The following is a 17977-nucleotide window of genomic DNA, read 5'->3' as shown; positions in this document are numbered from 1 at the left end:
TGAACTACTAAAAAACATGTTAACGACTACTATTGATTCTCCACAACATAAAAGAGTTCTTCGAAGGAGGAATATTAGAAAGAATGAGCATGCATCAAATAATATTCGTCAAACGTATAAATTGGACGAAGACGTTATAAGGATAAAAAAAGCGAAGTAATTTAATAACCGTATAATTACAGTCGATTTGTATAAAATTGTTGTATTAATTTTTCATATATTTCATTTCTTATCAAAGGGAGATACATCTGGAAATAATCAAGTGTGCTAGGAATGTAAATGATGCTTATAGCTTACATATTTTATTGTCTACATTAGCATCTTTAATTTTAATCATCATTATATCTTACAATATGTTCCGCTTCTTAATGTCTATGGACTATCGTAAACAACTGTTAACAACTTTCAATTTTTTATATTGGATTTCTCATTTTGCGATCAAGATCGTTATAGTAACTTATGAATGTGCACGAACTTTCACCGAGGTATGTTTCTTATGAGTGTTCATTATTTTTTTTTTTACGATAATGAATTTTTTTCTTCAAATTTCAACCAAAGGCTGAACGAAATAAGTATTGATGTTATATCTTATTTCTTTACATGCGACAAACACCGGAGATATTCTTTGTGAATTGTACGAACCGTCAATCAGTAACGAATTTTGTGCAGAGGTAATAATTGATTAATACAAATTTACGAGAAATTAATAACTATCAATACTTTATTATAATTACAGATTAGTGATTTCACTCTACAGCTTATTCAAAACCCACTGATTTTTAGGATTAATGGCTTTTTTGATATAGACCATACATTGATACGTAATGTACGTTCAAAGCATAATTTTTGCTACTGATATTTAGATTTATGTTAGCATTATAAATAACTAATGTTTATTATTTTTAGGTGATCGGTATCATCACAACTTACATCATTATTCTCATTCAAGTTGGGGACTTACCACAAGCTTTAATTAAAAATTCAACGTTATCAACTAATAATAATTGAGAAATATAAGATCATTTTTCGATATGAATATGTCTAGAGCTATATTAAGTGTAGAAATTTTTAATACTGTTTATAGCATTAAATATATATAGTAAGCCGTTTATACTTCTCATCCATTACATGTACTTTTTTATAGCACAAATATTTAAAAGGTGTGAATACAATCAGGAAATTTGTATATACCAAATAGCTGCATATGTTTATTTCTTTTTCATTTCTGTTTTCAAAGTGATTTTTTTTTTCATTGCATTATCAGTACTGTTACTTTTTTTTTTATTGTTATGTTTAATCCTTTAATTTTATTTTTATTTTATAAAAAATATATGTTATTAATAAAAAATATAATAATAAGAGATATTGAACTTTCCTCAACTGAATTGTAATACTCGTCCTTTTATACTTTCACTGACTTAAACATTGTTATAAATTATTCAAGATAATATTATTAATGAAATAGAGAGTGTTATCGACTCGATGAGTACGCAACGCCACAATTGAGATACTATCGCGCATTACGATAATATCCTTCGAAGACATCTTATCGTACACTGCTTCGAGTTTCAAAATAAGAGACGAAAACAAAGATAAAAAGAAAAACTACTTCGATATATTAAAATTTATTTTTCTATTTTACAAGTAATTGTGATTTGTGTTTGTCGACAATTGGAAAAGACGACTAAATAAGCATGAAAAATTTATTTGAGAGATTTAGAAAGAAAGAAAATGTTCGACGTATTTCTAAAGTTGATAAAACACGGTATAAGCGATCAAAAAGTATGAATGATGTTTTGCGGCCGATCGATATTCTAAGCATTATCTTTGGATTGCGTGTTTTTGGATTTCGCCGTGATTGTTCAAGACGAATATGTAGTTTCCTTTATTCAATGTCACTTTGCTGTCTATACATCGCTGGTCGTTTTTATTGGAATAATAACAAAATAAACGATTTTCATATAACTATATTTCATATGACAACTATCATACATCATATGGTGATAATTATAATACTTATAATAGGATTATATCAGAGCGAGGTAAGTCCTAGAACTGTGTATAATGTATTAATATTTACGATTTTTTTAATAAAATTATTCACTGATTATCTTGAAACGAACAATACACAGACATTGAAATTATGTACTAAAAAAATAAACGAGATCGACAAAACGCTTCAAGCGTTAGGCTCATCAGCATCTTTCAACAATATTTACAATAGAACAATAAAGGACATAACGATAATTATCATTTATTTGTTCTCCTTTATTATGGTAACGATCGTAAAGCAAATTTTAAGAGGTCAGACGTTTTTTAAATCACTTGACAAATATATCATAACATTATTATATTTATATAGTTTTATCGTCGAATTTTTATTGGTGATCGAATTCATTACCATTGTAAGGTATGTAACATATTTACGCATTAATTCATTTTTATTATTAATTGGAAATCTTCAAAATACGTAGATGTATCAAATCGGAATTTCAACGAGCGAACGAAATTCTTGCCGACGTCAGTGTTCTACCTATTTCTTCTATTGCTTCGGAATTATTTGAACATAGAGAAGCTGATGGTTCTTTTTCTATAGAACGAGTTCTCCCTGTCGATTCGAAAAAATTATTTATCGTTGCACCATCATTAAGACAAAGGCAGTCACAATTACAAATTTCGAGTCACAAAATAAATAGAAGTAGGATGTTGTTACGAACAATCAGGTGAGCCCATCGAACAAAGTATTATTTATAATATACGTGAAAGTTTGATATTCACAGACAGATTCATCTGGAATTGTACAGAGTATCCAAAAATCTTAGTAATATATACGGCATACAGATATCTCTAGAAATTGCAATGTGTGTTTTACTTGACACGTATTCATTATATACGTTTTATGTGAAGTGGAAGGAAGAAATACGTAACACTCAAGAATTGATTTTAATTTTCTTTAGAATACTTTTGTTGTGTTTACAACATTTGACTAAGATTTTTATCATTAATTATGTGTGTGATAAATCAACAAAAGAGGTATGGGAATGCAGTGATTCGTAGTCTTATTTTATATTATGATTTTATGATTTTTCTAGGCTGACCGAACCAATGAAATTATTCATACATTTTATGGGCAAAATAATGATTTCGGGATTCAAAAGGAGGTTGTTATTTCTATGAAATATTTCAGAATTTACATGAATTAATAATATTTTCTCTACAGGTGGAAATATTTTCTTTGCAAATGATGCGACGTCATAACGCTTATACCGCATTCGGTTTATATAATTTTGATTGTAAACACATTTGTTCGGTTAGTATTATTATTTACTTACAATCATGTTCTAAAAGTAAAATATAATGAAATATATAATTTACTTATTTATTCTTCAGTGTATCGGCATTATAACGACATATATGATTATCATGATACAAGTAAACGATTCAATAAAAGAATGATCATAAATCATTATGCTAGTCCTTTAACTTGTTCACCGTAGCAACGATAAAAGTGTTAATTTAAAAATTTACAAATGTATTCTTATATAATACTTATAAAACGGTAAATCGAAATAATTGGGCTTTGTTTACTTTAACACCTAAACACATTTTAACACCTTTAACACCTTTAACACATAAAAATTAACTCCGATATAACCTCCTGCTTAAGAAATAATCTTTTATTGATTTTCTTTTGATTATGTGGTAATGTGTGTCTTTTATCGAAAAGACGAAGACGAGGAAAATATTTAACAAGATAGCAGAAGTAAAGTATATAAGAAATTGGGGTAGTTTTTTTCCCAAGCTAACAATGCCTAATAATATTTGTTATGAAATCATTCGAGTAGAAAAAAGAACAGAAAAAATGATAGTAAGAATCAGTGCTGCTATCACACTCTGGCAATAGTATTTGCTTGAAAATAAGGAAGGAAACTTTAACATTTATTTCAAAAATGAAAAATTATATTTTCGAAACAAATCGTTCGTATTTAATTGCTCTTCTTCGATGTCACTTATGTACGTAAAGTAATATGATTTATGTATGATGATATGTCTGATAGTGTCACTTGCCTAATCTAACTCTAACAAGTATTATTGCTACTTCTCCGACTACCATTTGATTTTTTCATGCGATAGAAGATTCATTTAAAAAAAGAAAAACAGGAAAATGGAGAAAACAGAGAAGAATAGAAAAAGATAACATCTGAATATTGAATAATTTTATATTAATTTCTAATGGCAAGAAAGTTAATACCTATAAGTGGGTTTCATCGAACGATCGCACCAAAGAAAAAGACAGTTTCCGTTTATTCGAACGCGAGTCATAACATCCGAACTAGGTCATAATAATAATATCCAATAAGATCTTAATAAGAAATAATGCGAATAAAGCGTTGTGAGTTGTTTTAAGTACCATTTCGAAACTCAACAATGTATATACTGCATTTCTTTGTTTCAAAGGATTTTGAGTATTAAGTTTTTCGATCAGTGTTTTTGAAATAATTAGTTTCTTTGAGAAGAGAGGAAGAATTCAAATATAGTTGAATCCTTGAAGAATATTTCAGAAATGTTTTCATCAGTAAAGTTTCGACGTGGCATCAAACCATTGATAATAATGAATTAGATTTTTTACACTGATCTAGTAGAATATTTCATCGATATTAATATTAACATAATCGGTTTAGTTTATGATTACTTCTTTATCATTTTTTAAGTATCGATGATCTATCTATGTTCATTTTCCACATTTATTTACACAACCATTACTTATACAAATAACACATCGGTTATACATTTATAAAGGTTATATGTTTTATATCTTCCCTATTATCTCTGGTATTCTTAAAAGAAAGGTGAAGTTTTTCATATTTGTAATTTATTCAATTTATTGATATATTTTTCTTATATCATCTTTTGTTATTTTTTGCAAAAGATAAAACGTTTCAAGTTCCAAATAGAAACTTGTATTCGATCCATGGAACAATTGAATTTGATTCATTCCAATGAATTTGTCTAAATTCTTTGAGCAACATTATATGTAATTATTACGGATATTTGAACCTTACTCATCATTTGGGATAAATTACTAGAAAAGTTTTATCATGATTTATTTATATCGTTTTCCCATTATCATACTTACATACATCGATTTATACAAAATATTAATGCTGTTAACAAAAAATATAATAATAAAAAGTATTGATCATCAGCTATATTATGAAACTTGTACTTTTATAATTTCATCATCTTAAACACTGTTATGAATTATTCAAGATAATGAGAGATATTAACCAAATAGAGAGCGTTCTCGTCTCGATGAGTATCGCAGCGCCACGTTTGAGAGACTTTCACGCATTACTGTAATATCCTTCGAAGACATTTTATCGGACTCTGTTAGAGTGTCATGAAATAAAGATAAATAGTGTAAAGACTGCGATATATTAAAATTTATTTTTCTACTTTACAATTAATTGTGATTTGTGTTTATCGACGATTGGAGAAAAAAAACGAAATAAATATGAGAAATTTATTTGAGAGATTTAGAAAGAAAGAAAATGTTCAACGTATTTCTAAAGTTGATAAAACACGATATGAGCGATCGAAAAGTATGAATGATGTTTTGCGGCCTATCGATATTCTGAGCATTATCTTTGGATTGCGGTTTTTGAGATTTTCTCGAGGTCATTCCAGATCAATACTTAATTTCTTTTATTCGATGTTACTTTGCTGCCTTTATTTTACATCTCGTTTTTATTGGTCAGACAACAGATTAATTGATGTACACGAAACTATATTTCATATTACATCTACCGTACATTTTATAGTGATAGTTACGATACTTATAATAGGATTATATCGAAGAGAGGTGAGTCCATGAACTGTGTATGATATATTAATATTAACGATTTTTATTATAAAATTATTCACTGATTTTCTTGAAACGAATAATAAGCAGGCATTGAAATTATGTGCTAAAAAGATAGACGAGATCGATAAAACGCTTCAAGCGTTAGGCTCATCAGCATATTTCAACAACATTTACAATAGAACAATAAGGGACATAACGATAATTATCATTTATTTATTCTTCTCCTTTACGATAAAGATCGTAGGGCAAATTTTAAAAGATTGGCCGTTTATAAAGTCGTTAAAAATATGTTCCTACATATTTTTACATACGTATAGTTTCATGGTTGAATTTTTACTGGTGATCGAATTCCTTACCATTGTGAGGTATGTAATGGTTTCACGCATTAATTTAGTTTTATTATTAATTGGAAAACTTTGAAATATGTAGGTGTATCAAATCGGAATTTCAACGAGCGAACGAACTTCTTGCCGATGTCAATGTTCTACCTATTTCTTCTATTGCTTCGGAATTATTTGAACATAGAGAAGCTGATGGTTCTTTTTCTATAGAACGAGTCCTCCCTGTCAATTCGAAAAAATTATTTATCGTTGCACCATCATTAAGACAAAGGCAGTCGCAATTACAAATTTCGAGTCACAAAATAAATAGAAGTAAGATGTTGTTACGAACAATCAGGTGAGCTTATCGAACAAAGTATTATTTATAATATACGTGAAAGTTTGATATTCACAGACAGATTCATCTGGAATTGTACAGAGTATCCGACAATCTTAGTAATATGTATGGCATACAGATATCCCTAGAAATGGCAATGTGTGTTATGCTCAACACATATGTGCTATATAATTTTTATGTGAAGTACAAGGAAGAAATAAATAACACTCACGAATTGATTTTTCAATTCATTAGAACGCTTTTGTTGTTTTTACAACATTCGACTAAGATTTTTTTCGTTAATTATTTTTGTGATAAAACAACAAAAGAGGTATGGGAGTGCAGTGATTCGTTGTACTATTTTATATAACTACTTTACGATTTTTCTAGGCTGATCGAACCAACGAAATTATTCACACATTTTATGGACAAAATACGGATTTCGAGATACAAGAGGAGGTTAATATTTCTATGAAATATTTCAAAATTTAAATGATTTAATATCTTTTTCTGTACAGGTAGAAGTATTTTCTTTGCAAATGATGCGACATCATAACACTTATACCGCATTCGGTTTATATAATCTTAATTGCAAACACATTTGTTCGGTTTGTATAATTATTTACGTACAGTCATGTTATGAAAATGAGAAATATAATTTATTTTCTTATTCTTCAGTGCATTGCCATTATAACGACATACATGGTTATCATGATACAAGTAACCGATTCAGTAAAAGAAAAGTCATAAATCTCTATTGTAGTCCTTCATCTTGTTTATTGTAGGAACTATAAAAGTGTTAATTTAAAAATTTATAAGAGTATTCTTATATGATATAAAAAGAGTAAATTAAAATATTGTTTACTTTAATATTTTGTTTACTTTAATACTTACAAAAATTAACTCCGACATAACTTCCTGCTTAAGAAATAATTTATTAATAATAGATTAATAAATAATAATTATAATATCTAATCATTTATTGTTCATTTGAATACCTATAAAAATTAACTCCGATCCTGCTAAAGAAATAGTCTTTTATTGATTTTCTTTTGATTATGTGGTAATGTGTGTCTTTTATCCAAAAGATGAAGACGAGGAAAATATTTAACAAGATAGTAGAAGTAAAGTATATAGGAAATTGGGGTAGTTTTTTTCCCAAGCTAACAATGCCTAATAATATTTGTTATGAAATCATTCGAGTAGAAAAAAGAACAGAAAAAATGATAGTAAGAATCAGTGCTGCTATCACACTCTGGCAATAGTATTTGCTTGAAAATAAGGAAGGAAACTTTAACATTTATTTTAAAAATGAAAAATTATATTTTCGAAACAAATCGTTCGTATTTAATTGCTCTTCTTCGATGTCACTTATGTACGTAAAGTAATATGATTTATGTATGATGATATGTCTGATAGTGTCACTTGCCTAATCTAACTCTAACAAGTATTATTGCTACTTCCCCGACTACCATTTGATTTTTTCATGCGATAGAAGATTCATTTAAAGAAAGAAAAACAGGAAAATGGAGAAAACAGAGAAGAATAGAAAAAGATAACATCTGAATATTGAATAATTTTATATTAATTTCTAATGGCAAGAAAGTTAATATCTATAAGTGGGTTTCATCGAACGATCGCATCAAAGAAAAAGACAGTTCCCACTTATCTGAACGTAAATGTAGGTCAAAATATTATACAAAAGTAACTACTTTCTTGATAATTTATAAACTCTCATCTTGCAATATTATTTAAATATAATGCTTTACAAGATAAATATGATTATGAAATGTAGCTATTAATCGAATAATTAAATAGTAAATATGATTGATTATACGATCATGTACATAGATGATTTTTTTCGTAGAATAAAAGTAAAGTAATTGTTGCGTCGTGAGGGACGCAATTACGAGAGTGTTTCCAGACACGCGTCTTGCACCGGACAAGCGATGATAGTCAATTTACACGGAGAAAGTTTCCTCATATTTTCCTAATAGTCAGAGGTATAAACCCACTTGTCACGATGAATAAGGGTAGAGCGATATTAGGCTAGGTTACCATGGTAGGCCGTCAGCAAAATATCACTCACCGCGTTCAAATTAATGGAAGAACGCGAATTCTTTTGGAGAATCCCGTGGAACTCGTGAGATAGATGCGAGACAATAGATATAATGTGAATTGTAGTTATCACAGTATATTTATCGTAGTATGATATAATTGTTTTGTGTTCTTGTGTAGTGAGTCGTTTTGATTATTTCTGAGCCAGTAATATAATAAAACTCGGAGGTCTAGATATTGTGAGTCGGAAGAATGTAAGGTAGACTGCTACGATTTAGTTTGTGCTAGATACCTCCATTTGGAGCATAGCCTGTGATATTGATAAGACTTGGTTATCTTACCAATGAGTGCGACTGTGTATAAATTTCTCTCGAACTATCCAGGAAGGCATTAATGAATTAGAAAAGGGAAATAGAAAGGGAGGAATTGAGAAAGCAATATTCTTATGGTAATGGACATGTCAGAATAGTTCGTTCGAAATGTTTAACCAATCTCATGCATGATCCTTCATTTTAATAATCGTTTGGATCCAGGATTATTGCATTGATATTTGAAAGGTAGGTGTCCGACTCGACACATTATCGAAAACTAAATACTTTACTAACAATTCCTAAATTCTTTTTTATCTATTCATTTTCATAACGATTATCCAAGGAATTCCCAGGGACAGATATATCCGATAGAGATATGTGGTCTTTAGGAGAAAGTACTGTAGAAAAAAGTACTGAGCTTGTGTACGTGTATCGTTCATACATTTAGGGGATAGTTCTGTAAATATCTGAGATTGCGCATGTATGCGTCAAAAGTAATATTAAAACATGCAATATTTTAATTATTTTTCATTGATTTATTATAATGACCTTGCTTAACATGTGCAATTCTAATTATATCCTTGACAGATTGGTTGTCAATATTGCTATTATTGTTTAATTTCCACGTTAAAATTTTTCATATTATTTTTATTATTATAAAAACAATAATTTAATAAGAAATATAATAAAAAAAAAAGTATTGAAATTTCTCGAGCTAAATTATAATTAGGTACTTGTCTCTTTATCTTTTCAACGTCTTAGATATTACTATGAATTACTCAAGATAATGACCAAAGATAATGACAAAAAATGATATCAAGGAAATAGACAACTTTATTGATTTGATGAGCTCTATAGCGGCATTGGAGGAACTGTAATGCATTATTATAGTATCCTTCAAACATATCTCATCGGATTCCATTCGTGTCTCACAAAATAAGAGAAGAGAATAGAAGCAAAAAGGATTAAAAGCTTGAATCTTTCCAAATTAATTTATTTATTATACAAACAAATTGATTTGATTGTCGATGATTAAAGAAGACAATGAAATACCCCATGAAAAATTTAATTGAAAGATTTAGAAAAAAGGATGTTCGGGAAGTCTCTAGAATTGAGAAAATTCCATCGAAAAGTATAAGCGATGTTTTATGGCCGATCTATATTCTAAGCAATATTTTTGGATTGCGTATTTTCGAATTTCGTGGATATTCAAAACCTATACTTAGTTTTCTTTATTCGACGACACTTTGCTATTTGCACTATGTCGGAACATTTCATCGCGATAAATGGAAAACCAACATTAGTATATATAAATTAGACGGATTTATATTTCATATTATAGCTATAATATATCATATAATAATATATATGATACTTATAATGGGATTATATCGGAGCGAGGTGAGTCCTAGAATAGATGTGTATGATATATTAATATTTATGATTTTTTCTATAAAATTATTCAATGATTTTCTTAAAACCAACAATACATAGGCATCGAAATTATGTGCTAAAAAGATAGACGAAGTTGATAAAACGCTTCAAGTATTAGGCTCATCGACATCTTTCAACAGTATTTATAAGAGAACGATAATGGACATAACGATCGTTATCATTTATTTGTTCGTCTTCTTTATGATAATTATTTTAGAACAGATTTTAACAAATCAGCCAATTTATAAATCGTTCATGATATATTACTCAATGTTTCTACATATATATGGTTTCATGATTGAATTTTTACTGGTGATCGAGTTTTTTACAATTGTAAAGTACGTAATAGTTTTAACTATTAAATTTTTTATATGTTTTTATTGTAAATTGTAAATTTTTGAAATACGTAGGTGCATCAAATCGGAATTTGAACGAGCGAACGAACTTCTTGCCGATATCAGTATGCTGCCTGTTTCTTCTATTATTTCGGAATTATTTGAACACAGAGAAGCTGATGGTTCTTTTTCTATAGAACGATCTCTTCCTGTCGATTCGAAAAAATTATTTATCGTTGCACCGTCATTAAGACAAAGGCAGTCGCAATTGCAAATTTCAAGCTACAAAATAAATAGAAGTAGAATGTTGTTACGAACAATCAGGTGAGCCTATCGAACAAAGTATTATTTATAATATACGTAAAAGTTTAATATTCACAGACAGATTCATCTCGAATTATATAGAGTGTCGAAAACCTTTAGTGATATGTATGGCATACAGATATTTCTAGAAATGGCAATGTGTGTTATGCTTGACATAATTGTGTTATATAGACTTTATGCGAAGTATCGGGAGAAATCACGTAACGAAATGATTTTTGAATTTACTCACACAATTTTCTTATGTTTACAATATTCGACAAAGATCTTTATAATTAATTACATCTGTGATAAAACAACGAAAGAGGTATGAAAGAGCATTGATTCGTCGTTCTATTTTATATGACTATGATTTTTCTAGGCTGAACGCACCAACGAAATTATTCATACATTTTATGGGCAAAATACGGATTTTGAGATACAAAAGGAGGTTAATATTTTTATGAAATATTTCAAAATTTAAATGAATTAATATTGTTTCCTTTACAGATAGAAATATTTTCTTTGCAAATGATGCAATGTCGTAACGTGTTTTCCGCTTACGGTTTATATAATCTTAATTGCAAACACATATGTTCGGTTGGTACAATAATTTACGTATAACTCTGTAAGAGAATAATAGGAATAAAATATCTAATAATTTTTTTTATTCTTCAGTGTATCGGCATTATAACAACATACATGGTCATCATGATACAAGTAACCAATTCAGTGATAGGAGGATGATAAATCATTGAGTTAGTTTTTATTACAGAGCTTCGTTTCATCAATTGTACAAATAATACAAGTATAATTATAATAATTTACCAATCAATTCTTATATGAAATAAAATGTCAAAAAGAAAAAGAATAAAAGTTTTAACATCTTTAGCAACTTTAATACCGATAAAATGTAAAGTCAATATAACGTTCCATTTAAATAAATAATTTCTTATTGATTTTTATTTGATAGCGAAGTAAAGTGTATGCATATTGATTAATGTTTTCCATCGAAAAGACAAGGACGAAGAAGATATTTATCGCGATGGAAGAGGTTGAGTAAGCAGAAAATTAATAATTTTTATTTCAAGCTAATGATGCAAGTCATAGTAATATCTATTACGAACACACTCGAGTATAATAAGTACAACAAGTGTAGAAAGAATTAGAATCGTTCGAAAACTTCTGAAAGGAGTCGTGATAAATTCTAAGAAAAGAAACTTCAAAATATAATATTTCTTGAAAGTGAAAAGTGTTATTTACAGTAAGAAAATTAAAAAGTCTTGTGAAATCTTTCAATTAAAAAATTTCCAACGTTCTGTTATGCCATTGGTTATCGCGAATTCGTTTGTTAGTACTAGCTTATTAAAATACTTTGTTAATCGAACGATTAATACGATTGGCTTTGTTTATGTTATTTGTTATTTAGTTTATTATAGTATCTTATTCTATAAGTTTAAGGATATGTTAGATATTTTTAAGGGTGTTCGATGATTTAATAGGGAGAAAGGTAAAATGTTTCCACTCAGATGATAATTTTTTTCTTTATTATATTGTTAAGTGATATATTATATACAAGAAATAATCGAATAAATCGATAAATCGATTCATTTTTATAAACGAATGAAATTGTTCATAGAACCATTGGAAATTTGTACACAAATAATCGATGAACTGAACATATCGAGTACTTATTCTTCTCTTTTTTAATATCAGTGTATCGCAAACATATTGTTAATTTTTATTATATTAGGCTTAATTGTAAATGATAATTTTTGGTTAAGCGATATCGAATTATCGTTCGAGTACAATTCAATGTTACAATTCTATTACTTCAATAACTATTTTCTCATCATAACGATGGTAATCGAATTTACTTTTGTCTTTTGGATCAGGCAAGTCAATGTTTTTATTTATTACAAAATAATTCAACAATTACTAAACCGTATCCGAGACAACGATGACGAAAGTATGTTCTTTTTAACAATTTTTTTTTTCTTTTTTTTTTTTCTTTTTTTTTTTTTTTAGTTTTAACAAATTTACAATTTGTGCAAGTTACAATTGCAAAAAATGTTAATAGAAGTAGATATAGGCTTTTTTTATTTTTCTATATGTTGCGAACACTGGAGACATTTTTGTACGAACCTTCGACCAGCAAGAAATTTCACGATGAAGCAAGAAACAATGCGTTTCACTGTGTAATAACGAATTACCCATTAAATGTATTATTTTTCAGATTCATCATTTCACGTTTCAATTAATTTAAAATCGTTTGATGTTTACCGCTTGCGGTTTCTACGATCTAAATCTTTATATATAAATCTAAATATTTATATATAGTGTAAATTAAAAATGCAATTTCTGGATACTTCTTGTCTTTTATTATATAAGAATTTAATATATATGTGTATGTTTTAGGCGATTATTCAAGAATATAAACAATAATTCAAGCTTGTAATGTCCCAGTAAAATTTTGAAAAATATCAAATCTTTCAAATAAGAGATTTGTGATTCAAGATTTATATGTTTATATACCTCCATTTCAATGTTAGAAAGAAATAAATTATTGCTGATTAGTTCATAACTGTAATTTTGTGATTCTAATTGGAAGCATAGCTAAATCCTCTTCTTTTTCTTTAGAATTTGAATTGCGAAACTGACTCGTCTCATTAAACCAAGTATAGTAAGTACATCTAATAGGCTTATATTTGAGATGTTTAAGAGCTAATCATTTATATATATATATATAAATGATTAGTTAATTGATTATAAATGATTAGTATAACGTTTCGTTAAGGAAATAATTTCTTATTGATTTTCTTTTCATAACAAGATAATGTGTATAAATATAGGCGAATGCATCTCATCGAAATAACAAGAGCAAAGAAAATATTTCACGTGATGGAAAAGCGGGATGAGTATGAAAATGGAAGTTTTTATTCCAAGCTAACAACGCAAATTATAATAATACATAACAATTATAAAAGCACTTAAGCGTGATAAGAACGGAAAGACATGTAGTAAAAATTAGTATCATTCGAGAACTCTAGCAAGTAGTCTCTTACAAATTAGAGAAAAAACTAAACGTTTTTCTTGAAATTGAAAAGTCGTGTTAAAAAAAAAAAAGAAAGAAAAAAAACTAAAATCTTTTAAAATGTTCCAGTCGAAAGATTTTCAACGTACCATTATGCCGTTGATTATTACTAATTCTATTGTTTCTACTGGCCTATTAGAATATTTCGTTGATCGAACGATTCAGATGATTGGGTTTTATTATGCCATTTGTTGTATAATTTACTATAGTATTTTATTTTATCTATTTAAGGAAATATTGGATATTTCTACGCGTGTTCAAGCAACAGTAGTGGGAAAAATAATCACCAAATTTCGGTTTATTAATAATGCCTTTGTCTATATCATAGTAATTTTTGTTGGTATCTCGAGAAGAAAGGTAGATATTTTTTGATTAATTGATAAATGTTTCCTTTAAGTGATTATTGTATTATTGAGACTGATGTTTTATATATAACGATAATAATTTAATAAAAAAACTTCATTTTTATAGTGGATTAAATTGTTCGTAAAACAATTGGAAATTTGTACAGGAGAAATTGATAAACTGAATATACCGAAGAATTATTCCTCTCTTTTTCGTTATCAATGTATCATAGGAGTATTTATTATTTTTATGATAGTAGGTTTAATTATTGATAATATATATTGGTACTCCTATATCAACTTACCTTTCAATTATATTTTAAAATTACAATTTCATTATTTCGATAATTATCCTTATATCGTAACGATGGTCATCGACTTTACTTTTGTCTTTTGGGTCAGGCAAGTCAATCGATTTATTTATTATCAAATACATCAGCATTTACTAAATCCTAACGAGTGATTTTAAACAGATATATAAAAATCAACTTTGGTCAATTGAATAGTGTACTTCAAAGTATGCTGAGAACAACTATCGATTCTCCACAACATAAGAGAGTGCTCCGAATGAAAGATAATTGGGAAGATGATTCTTCTTTATCTACTGTTTATCGAATGTACAAAGCGAATGAGAACATCGTGAAATTAAAGAGAATCAAGTAAGTTATTGATAATTAATCCGAAACGATTTATTATTCTTCTTCGATAAGGAATTTCCTCTTATTCCTTTTGATTGCAGGAGAATCCATTTTGAATTATTGAAATGTGCCAGAATTATAAACGAAGCTTATGGAATACGAATTCTTACATCAATATCTTCATGCGTCATATTTATTATTACATTTTTATACAGTCTATACGCTATTTCAATTACAAACAATTATGACAATTGGATGAATGAGTTCTATTCGCATTTCTATTGGATTTTATATTTTGTCATCAAGATTTTTGCAATAAACAACATATGTGAGATAACAATGGCAGAAGTATGTTCTTTTTAATAAATCAATTTTTCTTTCTCTTTTGTTTAACCTTATATTTGATATTAAGAATACATATTATCTTTTGAAACTTTGAGAGAGTTTAATAAAACCATATATTGATTTTTTTTAATTTTTCTATATGTCGAAAACACTGGAGATATTCTTTGCGAATTGTATGAACCTTCGACCAGCAAGAAATTTCGTGATGAGGTAAGAAACGATGCGTGTAACTGTATAATATATCGAATTACATATTAAATATATTATCTTTCGTTTCAGATTCGTGATTTTACGTTTCAACTAACCCAAAATCGTTTGACGTTTACCGCTTGCAGATTCTACGATCTAGATCATACATTTATATATAGTGTAAGTTGAAAATGCAATTTTTGGATATCTTTCATTACATAAGAATTTATAATGAAATTAATATATATTAACATGTTTTAGGCGATAGGTTCGATTACTACCTATCTCGTTATTCTTATTCAAGTTGGAGATAAACCTAAAGTATTCTTAAACAATACGAATTATAATTTAACGTTAGAAATATAACGAAAGAATTAAAATGTATTTTCATTCGATAAATGTATCACACGTAATGGACAATTTTTTATATGGTACAATATTTTATTTTACATCACGCTTTTTCATTTTTTCTGCGTCATCATAAAAAAAAAGTGGAATAAGAAAAAAATAGAGAGTAGATCAGCAAATAATAACATTTGTGTGTTGAATAATATTTACATGGTAATATGATAATAGTTATAAGTGGATTTTATCGAACGATGTATAGAAGAAAAGTAATGTTTCTACGTTTCCAAACGTGAATGTAGGTCAGAATATTTGATGAAAGGGTAATAAAATATAATGCAAGCGATGAATTGCGCTCAGTCGTAGTGTCATTTCAAAACTCCATAAAGGATGTTCTACATTTTTTTTTTTTTTTCTTACGAACTTTAAATACCAAGTTCTTCGATTAGTGTGTTTGAAATAATTAATTAACAGGAAGAAAATAAATGACATTATTTTTGTTGAAGTATATCTTAGAAATGTATTTATCTGCGGAATTTCGACGTAGCGTCAAACCTTTGATAATAATGAATTCGATTTTTACTACTGGTCTGTTGGAATATTTCGTCGATATTAAGATTAAAGCAATCGGTATAATTTATGTTTGTTTCTCTATTATTTTTTATTTCTCGCTGATCTATTCATTATCGTTACCTATTACAATATATGAACAAAATCAACCGTCAATTGCACAATTAACGCTACAAATATATGTTTACATCGATTACTTAATTTACGTTGTCACTATTATCACTGGAATTCTTAGACAAAAGGTGAATTTGTTTGTTCTTCTAATTTATTTAATTTATTGTAATTTTTACTGTACGACATTTTTCGCTATCTTTCGCAGAAGGTAAAACGTTTTACATTCCAATTGGAAACGTGTATTCGAACTATGGAACAGCTGAATATACCGATGAATTTGTCTAAATCTTTTTGGCAACAATATTATCTTATCTTATTTCTTGTTTTCATCGTAATATCTATGGTAATCTTAGATTATTCATGGATAATATTAATAGAGTCTAATTATTGGAAAATATTTATTTGCTTTTACCTCGAACGTTATCCCTTTATTATATTATTAGTAATCGATGTTACTTTCGTATTCTGGATAAGGTAAGTAAATCATTTGATCTATAGCAAAACATACTCAGTATTTGTCAAATTTTAATGAATCTTGAACTTAAAATAGGTATATAAAAATCAAATTTAGTCAATTGAACGAACTATTGAAAGGTATGCTTACAACTACTATTCATTCGCCGCAACATAAAAGAGTCCTTCGATATAGGAGTAACAGCAAGAACGATTCTCCGTTATCAAATATTCATCGAACTTATAAACCTAACGAAGACGTTATGAAGATAAAAAAAGTCAGGTAATTATTTATAGCGCAATTTTATAAAATAATTATTTTGACTTTTTATATTTTTCATTTTTTGTCGAAGGGAAATACATCTGGAATTAATCAAGTGTGCTAAAAATGCAAACGATGCGTATGGCTTATATATTCTGTTCTCTCTAATAACAACTTTCATTTTAATCATTATTACAACTTACAATGCTTACTATCATTTAATAATTAAACGTTATTATACAGATCTCTTACAATGTTTTACTTATTTATATTGGATTTCTTACTTTGGTTTCAAGATTATCATTGTAAGTCATGTATGTGCAAGAACTATAACAGAGGTATTAATTATTTATTAATTACTTTAACTATTAATTATTTTATTCTTTTGTTATAAATTTTCCTCCTCATATTTCAACGAAATATTGAACGAAATAAATATTGATGTTATATCATATTTCTTTACATGCGACAAATACCGGAGATATCCTTTGTGAATTGTACGAACCGTCAACTTGCAAGGAATTTCGTGCTGAGGTAATAAATTTATAAAAACAAATTTATTAGGAATTTAATATCAATATTTTATCATATTTCTAGATTCGTAACTTTACTCTACAACTTATTCAAAATCCGCTGTCATTCACAACTTGTGGTTTCTTTTA

At 27.9% G+C, this 17977-nt stretch overlaps 4 protein-coding genes and 1 long non-coding RNA gene across 5 annotated transcripts; all 5 read left to right on the top strand.

Moving 5' to 3' along the window:
• The first annotated feature begins 16 nt into the window (after positions 1-16).
• On the top strand, positions 17-1170 carry LOC124946896 (putative gustatory receptor 28b). Its single transcript, XM_047488288.1, has 5 exons — positions 17-156; positions 239-465; positions 574-671; positions 737-826; positions 907-1170. Exons 1-5 carry the CDS (start codon positions 17-19, stop codon positions 1006-1008), a joined length of 657 nt encoding a protein of 218 aa, XP_047344244.1. The 3' UTR covers positions 1009-1170.
• Positions 1171-1694: 524 nt separating this feature from the next.
• On the top strand, positions 1695-3497 carry LOC124946895 (putative gustatory receptor 28b). The gene is made up of 7 exons (XM_047488287.1): positions 1695-2042; positions 2133-2410; positions 2475-2723; positions 2781-3033; positions 3093-3161; positions 3221-3293; positions 3391-3497. Exons 1-7 carry the CDS (start codon positions 1695-1697, stop codon positions 3495-3497), a joined length of 1377 nt encoding a protein of 458 aa, XP_047344243.1.
• A 1777-nt stretch (positions 3498-5274) lies between these two features.
• Positions 5275-8318, top strand: LOC124946894 (putative gustatory receptor 28b). The gene is made up of 11 exons (XM_047488286.1): positions 5275-5357; positions 5536-5863; positions 5954-6231; positions 6296-6544; positions 6602-6727; positions 6779-6854; positions 6914-6982; positions 7042-7131; positions 7202-7255; positions 8126-8204; positions 8296-8318. The coding sequence occupies exons 1-11, from the start codon at positions 5275-5277 to the stop codon at positions 8316-8318; spliced, it is 1455 nt and encodes a 484-aa protein (XP_047344242.1).
• Positions 8319-10296: 1978 nt separating this feature from the next.
• On the top strand, positions 10297-13955 carry LOC124946893. The gene is made up of 4 exons (XM_047488285.1): positions 10297-10664; positions 10737-10985; positions 11344-11412; positions 13814-13955. Exons 1-4 carry the CDS (start codon positions 10486-10488, stop codon positions 13953-13955), a joined length of 639 nt encoding a protein of 212 aa, XP_047344241.1. The 5' UTR covers positions 10297-10485.
• A 1420-nt stretch (positions 13956-15375) lies between these two features.
• LOC124957804 lies at positions 15376-15952 on the top strand. The gene is made up of 3 exons (XR_007103741.1): positions 15376-15592; positions 15662-15751; positions 15833-15952. It is a non-coding gene; the product is annotated as an uncharacterized LOC124957804 (long non-coding RNA).
• Positions 15953-17977: the final 2025 nt, after the last annotated feature.

This window comes from Vespa velutina, chromosome 2, assembly GCF_912470025.1.
Source record: "Vespa velutina chromosome 2, iVesVel2.1, whole genome shotgun sequence".
Taxonomy (NCBI): Eukaryota; Metazoa; Arthropoda; class Insecta; order Hymenoptera; family Vespidae; genus Vespa; species Vespa velutina.
Note: the sequence above shows the minus strand (reverse complement) of the source record. Positions and strands in the feature narration are given on the sequence as shown.